General features: G+C 49.4%; 1 protein-coding gene across 1 annotated transcript in view; it reads left to right on the forward strand.

The window, feature by feature from the left end:
- Window positions 1–15,936, forward strand: part of LOC140480305 (nuclear receptor-binding protein 2-like) — a 146,217-nt gene that overhangs the window by 55,069 nt on the left and 75,212 nt on the right. Inside the window, exon 14 of the mRNA XM_072575009.1 lies at window positions 6,507–6,560. Coding sequence (XP_072431110.1) covers window positions 6,507–6,560 — 54 coding nt within the window. The remainder of the gene's footprint in view (window positions 1–6,506; window positions 6,561–15,936) is intronic.

The raw sequence follows: 15,936 nt of genomic DNA on the forward strand, positions 1-15,936 counted from the left end.
GTGGAGGCCCAGTCTCTGGATTCATTTAAGAAAGAGTTGGATAGAGCTCTCAAGGATTGTGGAATCAAGGGTTATGGAGATAAGGCTGGAACAGGATACTGATTGAGGATGATCAGCCATGATCATATTGAATGGTGGTGCAGGCTCGAAGGGCAGAATGGCCTACTCCTGCACCTATTGTCTATCTGTGGGTGCGTGGTGTTGGTGTGTGTGCTGGAATTCAACCTGGGACCCTGGTCCTGTGAGACAGCAGTGCTAACCACTGAGCCATGGAGTTATTGGGGGGAATCCTGAGGGACAGGATGTCCATGTATTTGAAAAGGCAAGGGCTGATTAGGGACAGTCCAACATGGCTTTGTGCGTGGGAAATTGTGTCTCATAAACTTGATTGAGTTTTTTGAGGAAGTAACACAGAGGATTGATGAGGGCAGAGCAGTAGATGTGATCTATATGGACTTCAGTAAGGCGTTCGACAAGATTCCCCATGGGAGACTGATTAGCAAAGTTAGATCTCACAGAATACCAGGGATACAGAAATCGGTGAAAGGTAGAAGACAGCGGGTGGTGGTGGAGGGGTGTGTTATTATGGTACGTGTGCTGTGTGTGTTGGGTATTATGGTCTGGGTGGTGTGTGTGTTGGGTATTATGGTCTGGGTGGTGTGTGTGTTGGGTATTATGGTCTGGGTGGTGTGTGTGTTGAGTATTATTGTCTGGGTGGAGTGTGTGTTGGGTATTATGGTCTGGGTGGAGTGTGTGTTGGGTATTATGGTCTGGGTGGAGTGTGTGTTGGGTATTATGGTCTGGGTGGTGTGTGTGTTGAATATTATGGTCTAGGTGGTGTGTGTGTTGGATATTATGGTCTGGGTGGTGTGTGTGTTGGGTTTTATGGTCTGGGTGGTGTGTGTGTTGAATATTATGGTCTGGGTGCTGTGTGTGTTGGGTTTTATGGTCTGGGTGGGGAGTGTGTTGGGTTTTATGGTCTGGGTGGTGTGTGTGTTGGGTATTATGGTCTGGGTGGGGAGTGTGTTGGGTTTTATGGTCTGGGTGGTGTGTGTGTTGAATATTATGGTCTGGGTGGTGTGTGTGTTGAGTATTATGGTCTGGGTGGTGTGTGTGTTGGGTATTATGGTCTGGGTGGTGTGTGTGTTGAATATTATGGTCTGGGTGGTGTGTGTGTTGGGTATTATGGTCTGGGTGGGGAGTGTGTTGGGTTTTATGGTCTGGGTGGGGAGTGTGTTGGGTATTATGGTCTGGGTGGGGAGTGTGTTGAGTATTATGGTCTGGGTGGTGTGTGTGTGTTGGGTATTATGGTCTGGGTGGGGAGTGTGTTGGGTATTATGGTCTGGGTGGGGAGTGTGTTGGGTATTATGGTCTGGGTGGTGTGTGTGTTGGGTATTATGGTCTGGGTGGGGAGTGTGTTGGGTATTATGGTCTGGGTGGTGTGTGTGTTGGGTATTATGGTCTGGGTGGGGAGTGTGTTGGGTATTATGGTCTGGGTGGTGTGTGTGTTGGGTATTATGGTCTGGGTGGGGAGTGTGTTGGGTATTATGGTCTGGGTGGTGTGTGTGTTGGGTATTATGGTCTGGGTGGTGTGTGTGTTGAATATTATGGTCTGGGTGGTGTGTGTGTTGAGTATTATGGTCTGGGTGGTGTGTGTTGGGTATTATGGTCTGGGTGGTGTGTGTGTTGGGTATTATGGTCTGGGTGGTGTGTGTGTTGGGTATTATGGTCTGGGTGGAGTGTGTGTTGAGTATTATGGTCTGGGTGCTGTGTGTGTTGGGTATTATGGTCTGGGCGGTGTGTGTGTTGAGTATTATGGTCTGGGTGGTGTGTGTGTTGAATATTATGGTCTGGGTGGTGTGTGTGTTGGGTATTATGGTCTGGGTGGGGAGTGTGTTGGGTATTATGGTCTGGGTGGTGTGTGTGTTGGGTATTATGGTCTGGGTGGTGTGTGTGTTGAATATTATGGTCTGGGTGGTGTGTGTGTTGGGTATTATGGTCTGGGTGGTGTGTGTGTTGAGTATTATGGTCTGGGTGGTGTGTGTTGGGTATTATGGTCTGGGTGGTGTGTGTGTTGGGTATTATGGTCTGGGTGGTGTGTGTGTTGAATATTATGGTCTGGGTGGAGTGTGTGTTGAGTATTATGGTCTGGGTGCTGTGTGTGTTGGGTATTATGGTCTGGGCGGTGTGTGTGTTGAGTATTATGGTCTGGGTGGTGTGTGTGTTGAATATTATGGTCTGGGTGGTGTGTGTGTTGGGTATTATGGTCTGGGTGGTGTGTGTGTTGGGTATTATGGTCTGGGTGGTGTGTGTGTTGAGTATTATGGTCTGGGTGGTGTGTGTGTTGGGTATTATGGTCTGGGTGGTGTGTGTGTTGAATATTATGGTCTGGGTGGTGTGTGTGTTTGATAATATGGTCTGTGTCATGTGTGTGTCGAGTATTATGGTCTGGGTGGTGTGTGTGTTTGATAATATGGTCTGTGTCATGTGTGTGTCGAGTATTATGGTCTGGGTGGTGTGTGTGTTTGATAATATGGTCTGTGTCATGTGTGTGTCGAGTATTATGGTCTGGGTGGTGTGTGTGTTGAGTATTATGGTCTGGGTGGTGTGTGTGTTGAGTATTATGGTCTGGGTGCTGTGTGTGTGTTGGGCATTATGGTCTGGGTGGTGTGTGTGTTGAATATTATGGTCTGGGTGGTGTGTGTGTTGAGTATTATGGTCTGGGTGGTGTGTGTGTTGAATATTATGGTCTGGGTGGTGTGTGTGTTGAATATTATGGTCTGGGTGGTGTGTGTGTTGGGTATTATGGTCTGGGTGGAGTGTGTGTTGAGTATTATGGTCTGGGTGGTGTGTGTGTTGGGTATTATGGTCTGGGTGGTGTGTGTGTTGAGTATTATGGTCTGGGTGGAGTGTGTGTTGGATATTATGGTCTGGGTGGTGTGTGTGTTGAGTATTATGGTCTGGGTGGTGTGTGTGTTGGGTTTTATGGTCTGGGTGGTGTGTGTGTTGGGTATTATGGTCTGGGTGGTGTGTGTGTTGGGTTTTATGGTCTGGGTGGTGTGTGTGTTGGATATTATGGTCTGGGTGCTGTGTGTGTTGGGTTTTATGGTCTGGGTGCTGTGTGTGTTGAGTATTATGGTCTGGGTGGTGTGTGTGTTGAATATTATGGTCTGGGTGGTGTGTGTGTTGAATATTATGGTCTAGGTGGTGTGTGTGTTGGATATTATGGTCTGGGTGGTGTGTGTGTTGAATATTATGGTCTGGGTACTGTGTGTGTTGGGTTTTATGGTCTGGGTGGTGTGTGTTGAGTGTTATGGTCTGGGTGGTGTGTGTTGAGTATTATGGTCTGGGTGGTGGGTGTGTTGGGTTTTATGGTCTGGGTGGTGTGTGTTGAGTATTATGGTCTGGGTGGTGTGTGTGTTGGGTATTATGGTCTGGGTGGTGTGTGTTGAATATTATGGTCTGGGTGCTGTGTGTGTTGGGTTTTATGGTCTGGGTGGTGTGTGTTGAATATTGTGGTCTGGGTGCTGTGTGTGTTGGGTTTTATGGTCTGGGTGGTGTGTGTGTTGGGTATTATGGTCTGGGTGCTGTGTGTGTTGGGTTTTATGGTCTGGGTGGTGTGTGTTGAATATTATGGTCTGGGTGCTGTGTGTGTTGGGTTTTATGGTCTGGGTGGTGTGTGTTGAGTATTATGGTCTGGGTGGTGTGTGTTGGATATTATGGTCTGGGTGGTGGGTGTGTTGGGTATTATGGTCTGGGTGGTGTGTGTGTTGAGTATTATGGTCTGTGTGGTGTGTGTGTTGAGTATTATGGTCTGGGTGGTGTGTGTGTTTGATAATATGGTCTGTGTCATGTGTGTGTCGAATATTATGGTCTGGGTGGTGTGTGTGTTGAGTATTATGGTCTGGGTGGTGTGTGTGTGTTGAGTATTATGGTCTGGGTGGAGTGTGTGTTGAGTATTATGGTCTGGGTGGTGTGTGTGTTGAGTATTATGGTCTGGGTGGTGTGTGTGTGTTGAGTATTATGGTCTGGGTGGTGTGTGTGTTTGATAATATGGTCTGTTTCATGTGTGTGTCGAATATTATGGTCTGGGTGGTGTGTGTGTTGAGTATTATGGTCTGGGTGGTGTGTGTGTGTTGAGTATTATGGTCTGGGTGGAGTGTGTGTTGAGTATTATGGTCTGGGTGGTGTGTGTGTTGAGTATTATGGTCTGGGTGGTGTGTGTGTGTTGAGTATTATGGTCTGGGTGGAGTGTGTGTCGAGTATTATGGTCTGGGTTGTGTGTGTGTCGAGTATTATGGTCTGGGTGGTGTGTGTGTTGGGTATAATGGTCTGGGTGGTGTGTGTGTTGGGTATTATGGTCTGGGTGGTGTGTGTGTTGAGTATTATGGTCTGGGTGGTGTGTGTGTTGAGTATTATGGTCTGGGCGGTGTGTGTGTTGAGTATTATGGTCTGGGTGGAGTGTGTGTTGGGTATTATGGTCGGTGGTGTGTGTGTTGAGTATTATGGTCTGGGTGGAGTGTGTGTTGAGTATTATGGTCTGGGCGGTGTGTGTGTTGGGTATTATGGTGTGGGTGGAGTGTGTGTTGAGTATTATGGTCTGGGTGGTGTGTGTGTTGGGTATTATGGTCTGGGTGGTGTGTGTGTGTTGGATATTATGGTCTGGGTGCTGTGTGTGTTGGGTATTATGGTCTGGGCGGTGTATGTGTTGGGTTTTATGGTCTGGGTGCTGTGTGTGTTGAGTATTATGGTCTGGGTGGTGTGTGTGTTGGGTTTTATGGTCTGGGTGGTGGGTGTGTTGGGTATTATGGTCTGGGTGGAGTGTGTGTTGGGTTTTATGGTCTGGGTGGTGTGTGTGTTGGGTATTCTGGTCTGGGTGGTGTGTGTGTTGGGTATTATGGTCTGGGTGGGGTGTGTGTTGGGTATTATGGTCTGGGTGGTGTGTGTGTTGAGTATTATGGTCTGGGTGGTGTGTGTGTTGGGTATTATGGTCTGGGTGGTGTGTGTGTGTTGGGTATTATGGTCTGGGTGGTGTGTGTGTTGAGTATTATGGTCTGGGTGGTGTGTGTGTTGGGTATTATGGTCTGGGTGCTGTGTGTGTTGGGTTTTATGGTCTGGGTGCTGTGTGTGTTGAGTATTATGGTCTGGGTGGTGTGTGTGTGTTGGATATTATGGTTTGGGTGGTGGGTGTGTTGAGTATTATGGTCTGGGTGGTGTGTGTGTTGAATATTATGGTCTGGGTGCTGTGTGTGTTGGGTTTTATGGTCTGGGTGGTGTGTGTGTGTTGGATATTATGGTCTGGGTGCTGTGTGTGTTGGGTTTTATGGTCTGGGTGGTGTGTGTGTTGAGTATTATGGTCTGTGTGGTGTGTGTGTTGGGTTTTATGGTCTGGGTGGTGTGTGTGTGTTGGATATTATGGTCTGTGTCATGTGTGTGTCGAATATTATGGTCTGGTGTGTGTGTTGAGTATTATGGTCTGGGTGGAGTGTGTGTTGAGTATTATGGTCTGGGTGGTGTGTGTGTTGGGTATTATGGTCTGGGTGGTGTGTGTGTTGGGTTTTATGGTCTGGGTGGTGTGTGTGTTGGGTATTATGGTCTGGGTGGTGTGTGTGTTGGATATTATGGTCTGGGTGCTGTGTGTGTTGGGTTTTATGGTCTGGGTGGAGTGTGTGTTGAGTATTATGGTCTGGGTGGTGTGTGTGTGTTGGATATTATGGTCTGGGTGGTGGGTGTGTTGAGTATTATGGTCTGGGTGGTGTGTGTGTTGAATATTATGGTCTGGGTGCTGTGTGTGTTGGGTTTTATGGTCTGGGTGGTGTGTGTGTGTTGGATATTATGGTCTGGGTGCTGTGTGTGTTGGGTTTTATGGTCTGGGTGGTGTGTGTGTGTTGGATATTATGTTCTGGGTGGTGGGTGTGTTGGGTATTATGGTCTGGGTGGTGTGTGTGTTGAGTATTATGGTCTGTGTGGTGTGTGTGTTGTGTTTTATGGTCTGGGTGGTGTGTGTGTGTTGGATATTATGGTCTGTGTCATGTGTGTGTCGAATATTATGGTCTGGTGTGTGTGTTGAGTATTATGGTCTGGGTGGAGTGTGTGTTGAGTATTATGGTCTGGGTGGTGTGTGTGTTGGGTATTATGGTCTGGGTGGTGTGTGTTGAGTATTATGGTCTGGGTGGTGTGTGTGTTGGGGATTACAGTCTGGGTGGTGTGTGTGTTGGGTATTATGGTCTGGGTGGTGTGTGTGTTGGGTATTATCGTCTGGGTGGAGTGTGTGTTGGGTATTATGGTCTGGGTGGGGAGTGTGTGGAGTATTATGGTCTGGGTGGTGTCTGTGTGGAGTATTATGGTCTGGGTGGTGAATGTTGAGTATTATGGTCTGGGTGGTATGTGTGTTGAATATTATGGTCTGGGTGGTGTGTGTGTTGAGTATTATGGTCTGGGTGGTGTGTGTGTTGGGTATTATGGTCTGGGTGGTGGTGAAACCTTCATTGTTCTCCATTTCCCAGGTCATTCAGATGCAGTGCCAACTGGACTGCCATGAGGCGAACAATAAGCAGCACGTAAGTAATCACTTCCTGAAGAAGGGCTGATGCCCGAAACGTCGATTCTCCTGCTCCTTGGATGCTGCCTGACCTGCTGCGATTTTCCAGCAACACTCCCGAGTGAAAGCACTGAGTGTGTGAGAGAGAGACAGGGAGAGGGAAAGAGAGAGAGAGACAAAGGGGAGGAAGGTGGATGGATAGAGACAGAAAGCAAAGAGAGTGAGAAACAGGGGAGACACACAGAGAGAAACAGGAGAGACACAGAGGGAGAAACAGGAGAGGGAGAAACTGCTGCCTCACAGCGCCAGAGACCTGGGTTCGATTCCTGCCTCAGGCGACTGACTGTGTGGAGTTTGCACGTTCTCCCCGTGTCTGCGTGGGTTTCCTCCGGGTGCTCCGGTTTCCTCCCACAGTCCAAAGATGTGCAGGTCAGGTGAATTGGCTGTGCTAAATTGCCCGTAGTGTTAGTTAAGGGGTAGATGTAGGGGTATGCGTGGGTTGCGCTTCGGCGGGGCGGTGTGGACTTGTTGGGCTGAAGGGCCTGTTTCCACACTGTAAGTAATCTAATCTAATCTAATCTAATAGATGCAGACAGAGAGAGAAACAGAAGAGACTCAGACAGAGAGAGAAACAGGAGAGATGCAGACAGAGAAACAGGAGAGATGCAGACGGAGAGAGAAACAGGAGAGACGCAGACAGAGAGAGAAACAAGAGAGACGCAGAGAGAGAGAGAAACAAGAGAGACGCAGAGAGAGAGAGAAACAAGAGAGACGCAGACAGAGAGAGAAACCGGAGAGACGCAGACACAGAGAGAGAGAAACAGGAGAGATGCAGAGAGAGAAACAGGAGAGACGCAGACAGAGAGAGAAACAGGAGAGACGCAGACAGAGAAACAGGAGAGACGCAGTCAGAGAGAGAAACAGGAGAAACACAGACAGAGAAACAGGAGAGACGCAGACAGAGAGAGAAACAGGAGAGACGCAGAGAGAGAAACAGGAGAGACGCAGACAGTGAGTGAGAGAAAAACAGGAGAGAGGCAGAGAGAGAAACAGGAGAGATGCAGACAGAGAGAGAAACAGGAGAGACGCAGACAGAGAGAGAAACAGGACAGTCACAGACAGAGAAACAGGAGAGACGCAGTCAGAGAGAAACAGGAGAGACGCAGACAGAGAAACAGGAGAGACGCAGACAGAGAGAGAAACAGGAGAGACGCAGACAGAGAAACAGGAGAGACGCAGTCAGAGAGAGAAACAGGAGAGACGCAGACAGAGAGAGAAACAGGAGAGACGCAGACAGAGAAACAGGAGAGACGCAGTCAGAGAGAGAAACAGGAGAGACGCAGACAGAGAGAGAAACAGGAGAGACGCAGACAGAGAGAGAAACAGGAGAGACGCAGACAGAGAGAGAAACAGGAGAGACGCAGACAGACAGAGAAACAGGAGAGAAGCAGACAGAGAGAGAAACAGGAGAGACGCAGAGAGAGAAACAGGATAGACACAGACAGAGAGAGAAACAGGAGAGTTACAGTCAGAGAGAGAAACAGGAGAGATGCAGAGAGAGAGAGAGAGAGAATCAGGAGATAGACAGAGAGAGAAACAGGAGAGATGCAGACAGAGAGAGAAACAGGAGAGACGCAGACAGAGAGAGAAACAGGAGAGACGCAGACAGAGAGAGAAACAGGAGAGACGCAGACAGAGAGAGAGAATCTGGAGAGACGCAGACAGAGAGAGAAACAGGAGAGAGGCAGACAGAGAGAGAAACAGGAGAGATGCAGACAGAGAGAGAAACAGGAGAGACGCAGACAGAGAGAGAGAAACTGGAGAGACGCAGACAGAGAGAGAAACAGGAGAGAGGCAGACAGAGAGAGAAACAGGAGAGACGCAGACAGAGAGAGAAACAGGAGAGACGCAGACAGAGAGAGAAACAGGAGAGACGCAGACAGAGAGAGAAACAGGAGAGACGCAGACAGAGAGAGAAACAGGAGAGACGCAGACAGAGAGAGAAACAGGAGAGACGCAGACAGAGAGAGAAACAGGAGAGACACAGACAGAGAGAGAAACACGAGAGACGCAGACACCGAGAGAAAGAGGGGAGTCGCAGACAGAGAGAGAAACAGGAGAGACGCAGAGAGAGAAACAGGAGAGATGCAGACAGAGAGAGAAACAGGAGAGACGCAGACAGAGAGAGAAACAGGAGAGTCCCAGACACAGAGAGAAAGAGGAGAGTCGCAGACAGAGAGAGAAACAGGAGAGAGGCAGACAGAGAGGGAAACAGGAGAGACGCAGACAGAGAGAAAATCAGGAGAGAGGCAGACAGAGAGAGAAACAGGAGAGACGCAGAGAGAGAAACAGGAGAGATGCAGACAGAGAGAGAAACAGGAGAGAGGCAGACAGAGAGAGAAACAGGAGAGATGCAGACAGAGAGAAAATCAGGAGAGAGGCAGACAGAGAGAGAAACAGGAGAGAGGCAGACAGAGACAGTAACAGGAGAGAGGCAGACAGAGAGAGAAACAGGAGAGATGCAGACAGAGAGAGAAACAGGAGAGAGGCAGACAGAGAGAGTAACAGGAGAGATGCAGACAGAGAGAAAATCAGGAGAGAGGCAGACAGAGAGAGAAACAGGAGAGAGGCAGACAGAGAGAGAAACAGGAGAGATGCAGACACCGAGAGAAAGAGGAGAGTCGCAGACAGAGAGAGAAACAGGAGAGACGCAGAGAGAGAAACAGGAGAGATGCAGACAGAGAGAGAAACAGGAGAGACGCAGACAGAGAGAGAAACAGGAGAGAGGCAGACAGAGAAACAGGAGAGAAACAGGAGAGAGGCAGACGGAGAGAGTAACAGGAGAGATGCAGACAGAGAGAAAATCAGGAGAGGCAGACAGAGAGAGAAACAGGAGAGAGGCAGACAGAGAGAGAAACAGGAGAGAGGCAGACAGAGAGAGAAACAGGAGAGATGCAGACAGAGAGAGAAACAGGAGAGAGGCAGACAGAGAGAGTAACAGGAGAGATGCAGACAGAGAGAAAATCAGGAGAGAGGCAGACAGAGAGAGAAACAGGAGAGAGGCAGACAGAGAGAGAACCAGGAGAGAGGCAGACAGAGAGAGAAACAGGAGAGATGCAGACAGAGAGAGAAACAGGAGAGAGGCAGACAGAGAGAGTAACAGGAGAGATGCAGACAGAGAGAAAATCAGGAGAGAGGCAGACAGAGAGAGAAACAGGAGAGAGGCAGACAGAGTGAGAAACAGGAGACACGCCGACCCAGAGAGAAACAGGACAGACACAGTCAGAGAGAGAAACACTAGAGACACAGACAGAGAGAGAAACAGGAGAGAGGCAGACAGAGAGAGAAACAGGAGAGGTGAAGACAGAAGAGAAGCAGGAGAGACGCAGTCAGAGAGAGTAACAGGAGAGATGCAGACAGAGAGAAAATCAGGAGAGAGGCAGACAGAGAGAGAAACAGGAGAGAGGCAGACAGAGAGAGAAACAGGAGAGATGCAGACACCGAGAGAAAGAGGAGAGTCGCAGACAGAGAGAGAAACAGGAGAGACGCAGACAGAGAGAGAAACAGGAGAGATGCAGACAGAGAGAGAAACAGGAGAGACGCAGAGAGAGAAACAGGAGAGATGCAGACAGAGAGAGAAACAGGAGAGACGCAGACAGAGAGAGAAACAGGAGAGAGGCAGACAGAGAAACAGGAGAGATGCAGACAGAGAGAGAAACAGGAGAGAGGCAGACGGAGAGAGTAACAGGAGAGATGCAGACAGAGAGAAAATCAGGAGAGGCAGACAGAGAGAGAAACAGGAGAGAGGCAGACAGAGAGAGAAACAGGAGAGAGGCAGACAGAGAGAGAAACAGGAGAGATGCAGACAGAGAGAGAAACAGGAGAGAGGCAGACAGAGAGAGTAACAGGAGAGATGCAGACAGAGAGAAAATCAGGAGAGAGGCAGACAGAGAGAGAAACAGGAGAGAGGCAGACAGAGAGAGAACCAGGAGAGAGGCAGACAGAGAGAGAAACAGGAGAGATGCAGACAGAGAGAGAAACAGGAGAGAGGCAGACAGAGAGAGTAACAGGAGAGATGCAGACAGAGAGAAAATCAGGAGAGAGGCAGACAGAGAGAGAAACAGGAGAGAGGCAGACAGAGAGAGAAACAGGAGACACGCCGACCCAGAGAGAAACAGGACAGACACAGTCAGAGAGAGAAACACTAGAGACACAGACAGAGAGAGAAACAGGAGAGAGGCAGACAGAGAGAGAAACAGGAGAGGTGAAGACAGAAGAGAAACAGGAGAGACGCAGTCAGAGAGAGAAACAGGAGAGACACAGACAGAGAGAGAAACTGGTGAGACGCAGACAGAGAGAGAAACAGGAGAGACGCAGACAGAGAGAGAAACAGGAGAGTCACAGACAGAGAGAGAAACAGGAGAGAGGCAGACAGAGAGAAACAGGAGAGACACAGACAGAGAGAGAAACAGGAGAGTCACAGAAACAGAGAGAAAGAGGAGAGTCGCAGACAGAGAGAAAATCAGGAGAGAGGCAGACAGAGAGAGAAACAGGAGAGAGGCAGACAGATATAGATATAGGACAGACGCAGACAGAGAGAGAAACAGGAGAGACGCAGGCAGAGAAACAGGAGAGAGGCAGACAGAGAGAGAAACAGGAGAGGTGAAGACAGAAGAGAAACAGGAGAGACGCAGACAGAGAGAGAAACAGGAGAGACGCAGACAGAGAGAGAAACAGGAGAGTCACAGACAGTGAGAGAAACAGGAGAGACGAAGACAGAGAGAGAAACAGTAGAGACGCAGACAGAGAGAGAAACAGGAGAGACGCAGACAGAGAGAGAAACAGGAGCGACGCAGACAGAGAGAGAAACAGGAGAGACGCAGACAGAGAGAGAAACAGGAGAGATGCAGACAGAGAGAGAAACAGGAGAGACGCAGACAGAGAGAGAGAGAAACAGGAGAGAGGCAGAGAGAGAGAAACAGAAGAGACGCAGACAGAGAGAGAAAGAGGAGAGACGCAGACAGAGAGAGAAACTGGTGAGACGCAGACAGAGAGAGAGAGAAACAGGAGAGAGGCAGAGAGAGAAAAACAGGAGAGATGCAGACAGAGAGAGAAAGAGGAGAGACGCAGACAGAGAGAGAAACAGGAGAGAGGCAGAGAGAGAGAGAAAGAGGAGAGACGCAGACAGAGAGAGAAACAGGAGAGTGGCAGACAGAGAGAGAAACAGGAGAGACACAGACAGAGAGAGACACAGGAGAGACGCAGACAGAGAGAGAAACAGGAGAGACGCAGACAGAGAGAGAAACAGGAGAGACACAGACAGAGAGATAAACAGGAGAGACGCAGACAGAGAGAGAAACAGGAGAGACGCAGACAGAGAGAGAAACTGGAGAGATGCAGACAGAGAGAGACACAGGAGAGAGGCAGACAGAGAGAGAAACAGGAGAGAGGCAGACAGAGAGAAAGAGGAGAGATGCAGTCAGAGAGAGAAACAGGATAGACACAGACAGAGAGAGACACAGGAGAGATGCAGACAGAGAGTGAAACAGGAGAGACGCAGACAGAGAGTGAAACAGGAGAGATGCAGACAGAGAGAGAAACAGGAGAGAGGCAGACAGAGAGAGAAACAGGAGAGACGCAGACAGAGAGAGAAATGGAGAGACGCAGACAGAGAGAGAAACAGGAGAGACGCAGACAGAGAGAGAAACAGGAGAGACGCAGACAGAGAGAGAAACAGGAGAGTCACAGACAGAGAGAGAAACAGGACAGAGGCAGACAGAGAGAGAAACAGGAGAGTCACAGACAGAGAGAGAAACAGGAGAGAGGCAGGCAGAGAGAGAAACAGGAGAGACACAGACAGAGAGAGAAACAGGAGAGATGCAGACAGAGAGAGAAACAAGAGAGACACAGACAGGGAGAGAAACAGGAGAGAGGCAGACAGAGAGAGAAACAGGAGAGACGCCGACAGAGAGAGAAACAGGAGAGTCACAGACAGAGAGAGAAACAGGAGAGACGCAGACAGGGAGAGAAACAGGAGAGAGGCAGACGGAGAGAGAAACAGGAGAGAGGCAGACAGAAAAAAAAACAGGAGAGACGCAGACAGAGAGAGAAACAGGAGAGACACAGACAGAGAGAGAAACAGGAGAGTCACAGACAGAGAGAGAAACAGGAGAGACGCAGACAGAGAGAGAAACAGGAGAGACGCAGACAGAGAGAGAAACAGGAGAGAAGCAGACAGAGAGAGAAACAGGAGAGACACAGACAGAGAGTGAAACAGGAGAGAGGCAGGCAGAGAGAGAAACAGGAGAGACACAGACAGAGAGAGAAACAGGAGAGACGCAGACAGAGAGAGAAACAGGAGAGTCACAGACAGAGAGAGAAACAGGAGAGACGCAGACAGAGAGAGAAACAGGAGACAAGCAGACAGGGAGAGAAACAGGAGAGAGGCAGACGGAGAGAGAAACAGGAGAGAGGCAGACAGAAAAAAAAACAGGAGAGACGCAGACAGAGAGAGAAACAGGAGAGACACAGACAGAGAGAGAAACATGAGAGTCACAGACAGAGAGAAAATCAGGAGAGAGGCAGACAGAGAGAGAAACAGGAGAGACGCCGACCCAGAGAGAAACAGGACAGACGTAGTCAGAGAGAGAAACAGGAGAGAGGCAGGCACAGAGAGAAAATCAGGAGAGAGGCAGACACAGAGAGAAACAGGAGAGACACAGACAGAGAGAGAAACAGGAGAGACGCAGACAGAGAGAGAAACAGGAGAGTCACAGACAGAGAGAGAAACTGGTGAGACGCAGACAGAGAGAGAAACAGGAGAGACGCAGACAGAGAGAGAAACAGGAGAGTCACAGACAGAGAGAGAAACAGGAGAGACGCCGACCCAGAGAGAAACAGGACAGACGCAGTCAGAGAGAGAAACAGGAGAGAGGCAGACACAGAGAGAAAATCAGGAGAGAGGCAGACAGAGAGAGAAACAGGAGAGACACAGACAGAGAGAGAAACAGGAGAGACGCAGACAGAGAGAGAAACAGGAGAGTCACAGACAGAGAGAGAAACTGGTGAGACGCAGACAGAGAGAGAAACAGGAGAGACGCAGACAGAGAGAGAAACAGGAGAGTCACAGACAGAGAGAGAAACAGGAGAGAGGCAGACAGAGAGAGAAACAGGAGAGTCACAGACAGAGAGAGAAACAGGAGAGAGGCAGACAGAGAGAGGAACAGGAGAGTCACAGACAGAGAGAGAAACAGGAGAGACGCAGACAAGAGAGAAACAGGAGAGACACAGACAGAGAGAGAAACAGGAGAGACGCAGACAAGAGAGAAACAGGAGAGATGCAGACAGAGAGAGAAACTGGAGAGACGCAGACAAGAGAGAAACAGGAGAGTCACAGACAGAGAGAGAAACAGGAGAGACGCAGACAAGAGAGAAACAGGAGAGTCACAGACAGATATAGATACAGGACAGACGCAGACAGAGAGAGAAACAGGAGAGAGGCAGACAGATATAGATATAGGACAGACGCAGACAGAGAGAGAAACAGGAGAGACGCAGGCAGAGAAACAGGAGAGAGGCAGACAGAGAGAGAAACAGGAGAGAAGCAGACAGAGAGAGAAACAGGAGAGACGCAGACAAGAGAGAAACAGGAGAGACATAGACAGAGAGAGAAACAGGAGAGAGGCAGGCAGAGAGAGAAACAGGAGAGAGGCAGGCAGAGAGAGAAACAGGAGCGACGCAGACAGAGAGAGAAACAGGAGAGACACAGACAGAGAGTGAAACAGGAGAGAGGCAGGCAGAGAGAGAAACAGGAGAGACGCAGACAGTGAGAGAAACAGGAGAGAAGCAGACAGGGAGAGAAACAGGAGAGACACAGACAGAGAGTGAAACAGGAGAGAGGCAGGCAGAGAGAGAAACAGGAGAGACACAGACAGAGAGAGAAACAGGAGAGACGCAGACAGAGAGAGAAACAGGAGAGACACAGACAGAGAGAGAAACAGGAGAGAGGCAGGCAGAGAGAGAAACAGGAGAGTCACAGACAGAGAGAGAAACAGGAGAGTCACAGACAGATATAGATACAGGACAGACGCAGACAGAGAGAGAAACAGGAGAGACGCAGACAGAGAGAGAAACAGGAGAGATGCAGACAGAGAGAGAAACTGGAGAGACGCAGACAGAGAGAGAAACTCGAGAGACTCAGGCAGAGAAACTGGAGAGATACAGACAGAGAGAGAAACAGGAGAGAGGCAGGCACAGAGAGAAATAGGAGAGAGGCAGACAGAGAGAGAAACAGGAGAGACGCAGACAGTGAGAGAAACAGGAGAGACGCAGACAGTGAGAGAAACAGGAGAAACACACAGAGAGAGAAACAGGAGAGACGAAGACAGAGAGAGAAACAGTAGAGACGCAGACAGAGAGAGAAACAGGAGAGACGCAGACAGAGAGAGAAACAGGAGCGACACAGACAGAGAGAGAAACAGGAGAGACGCAGACAGAGAGAGAAACAGGAGAGACACAGACAGAGAGTGAAACAGGAGAGAGGCAGGCAGAGAGAGAAACAGGAGAGACGCAGACAGTGAGAGAAACAGGAGAGAAGCAGACAGGGAGAGAAACAGGAGAGACACAGACAGAGAGTGAAACAGGAGAGAGGCAGGCAGAGAGAGAAACAGGAGAGACACAGACAGAGAGAGAAACAGGAGAGACGCAGACAGAGAGAGAAACAGGAGAGACACAGACAGAGAGAGAAACAGGAGAGAGGCAGGCAGAGAGAGAAACAGGAGAGTCACAGACAGAGAGAGAAACAGGAGAGTCACAGACAGATATAGATACAGGACCGACGCAGACAGAGAGAGAAACAGGAGAGAGGCAGACAGAGAGAGAAACAGGAGAGTCACAGACAGAGAGAGAAACTCGAGAGACTCAGAGAGAGAAACAGGAGAGACGCAGACAGAGAGAGAAACAGGAGAGATGCAGACAGAGAGAGAAACTGGAGAGACGCAGACAGAGAGAGAAACTCGAGAGACTCAGGCAGAGAAACTGGAGAGATACAGACAGAGAGAGAAACAGGAGAGATGAAGACAGAGAGAAATAGGAGAGAGGCAGACAGAGAGAGAAACAGGAGAGACGCAGACAGTGAGAGAAACAGGAGAGACGCAGACAGTGAGAGAAACAGGAGAAACACACAGAGAGAGAAACAGGAGAGACGAAGACAGAGAGAGAAACAGTAGAGACGCAGACAGAGAGAGAAACAGGAGAGACGCAGACAGAGAGAGAAACAGGAGCGACGCAGACAGAGAGAGAAACAGGAGAGACGCAGACAGAGAGAGAAACAGGAGAGATGCAGACAGAGAGAGAAACAGGAGAGACGCAGACAGAGAGAGAAACAGGAGAGACGC

The sequence above is a fragment of the Chiloscyllium punctatum genome, chromosome 8 (assembly GCF_047496795.1).
Source record: "Chiloscyllium punctatum isolate Juve2018m chromosome 8, sChiPun1.3, whole genome shotgun sequence".
NCBI lineage: Eukaryota > Metazoa > Chordata > Chondrichthyes > Orectolobiformes > Hemiscylliidae > Chiloscyllium > Chiloscyllium punctatum.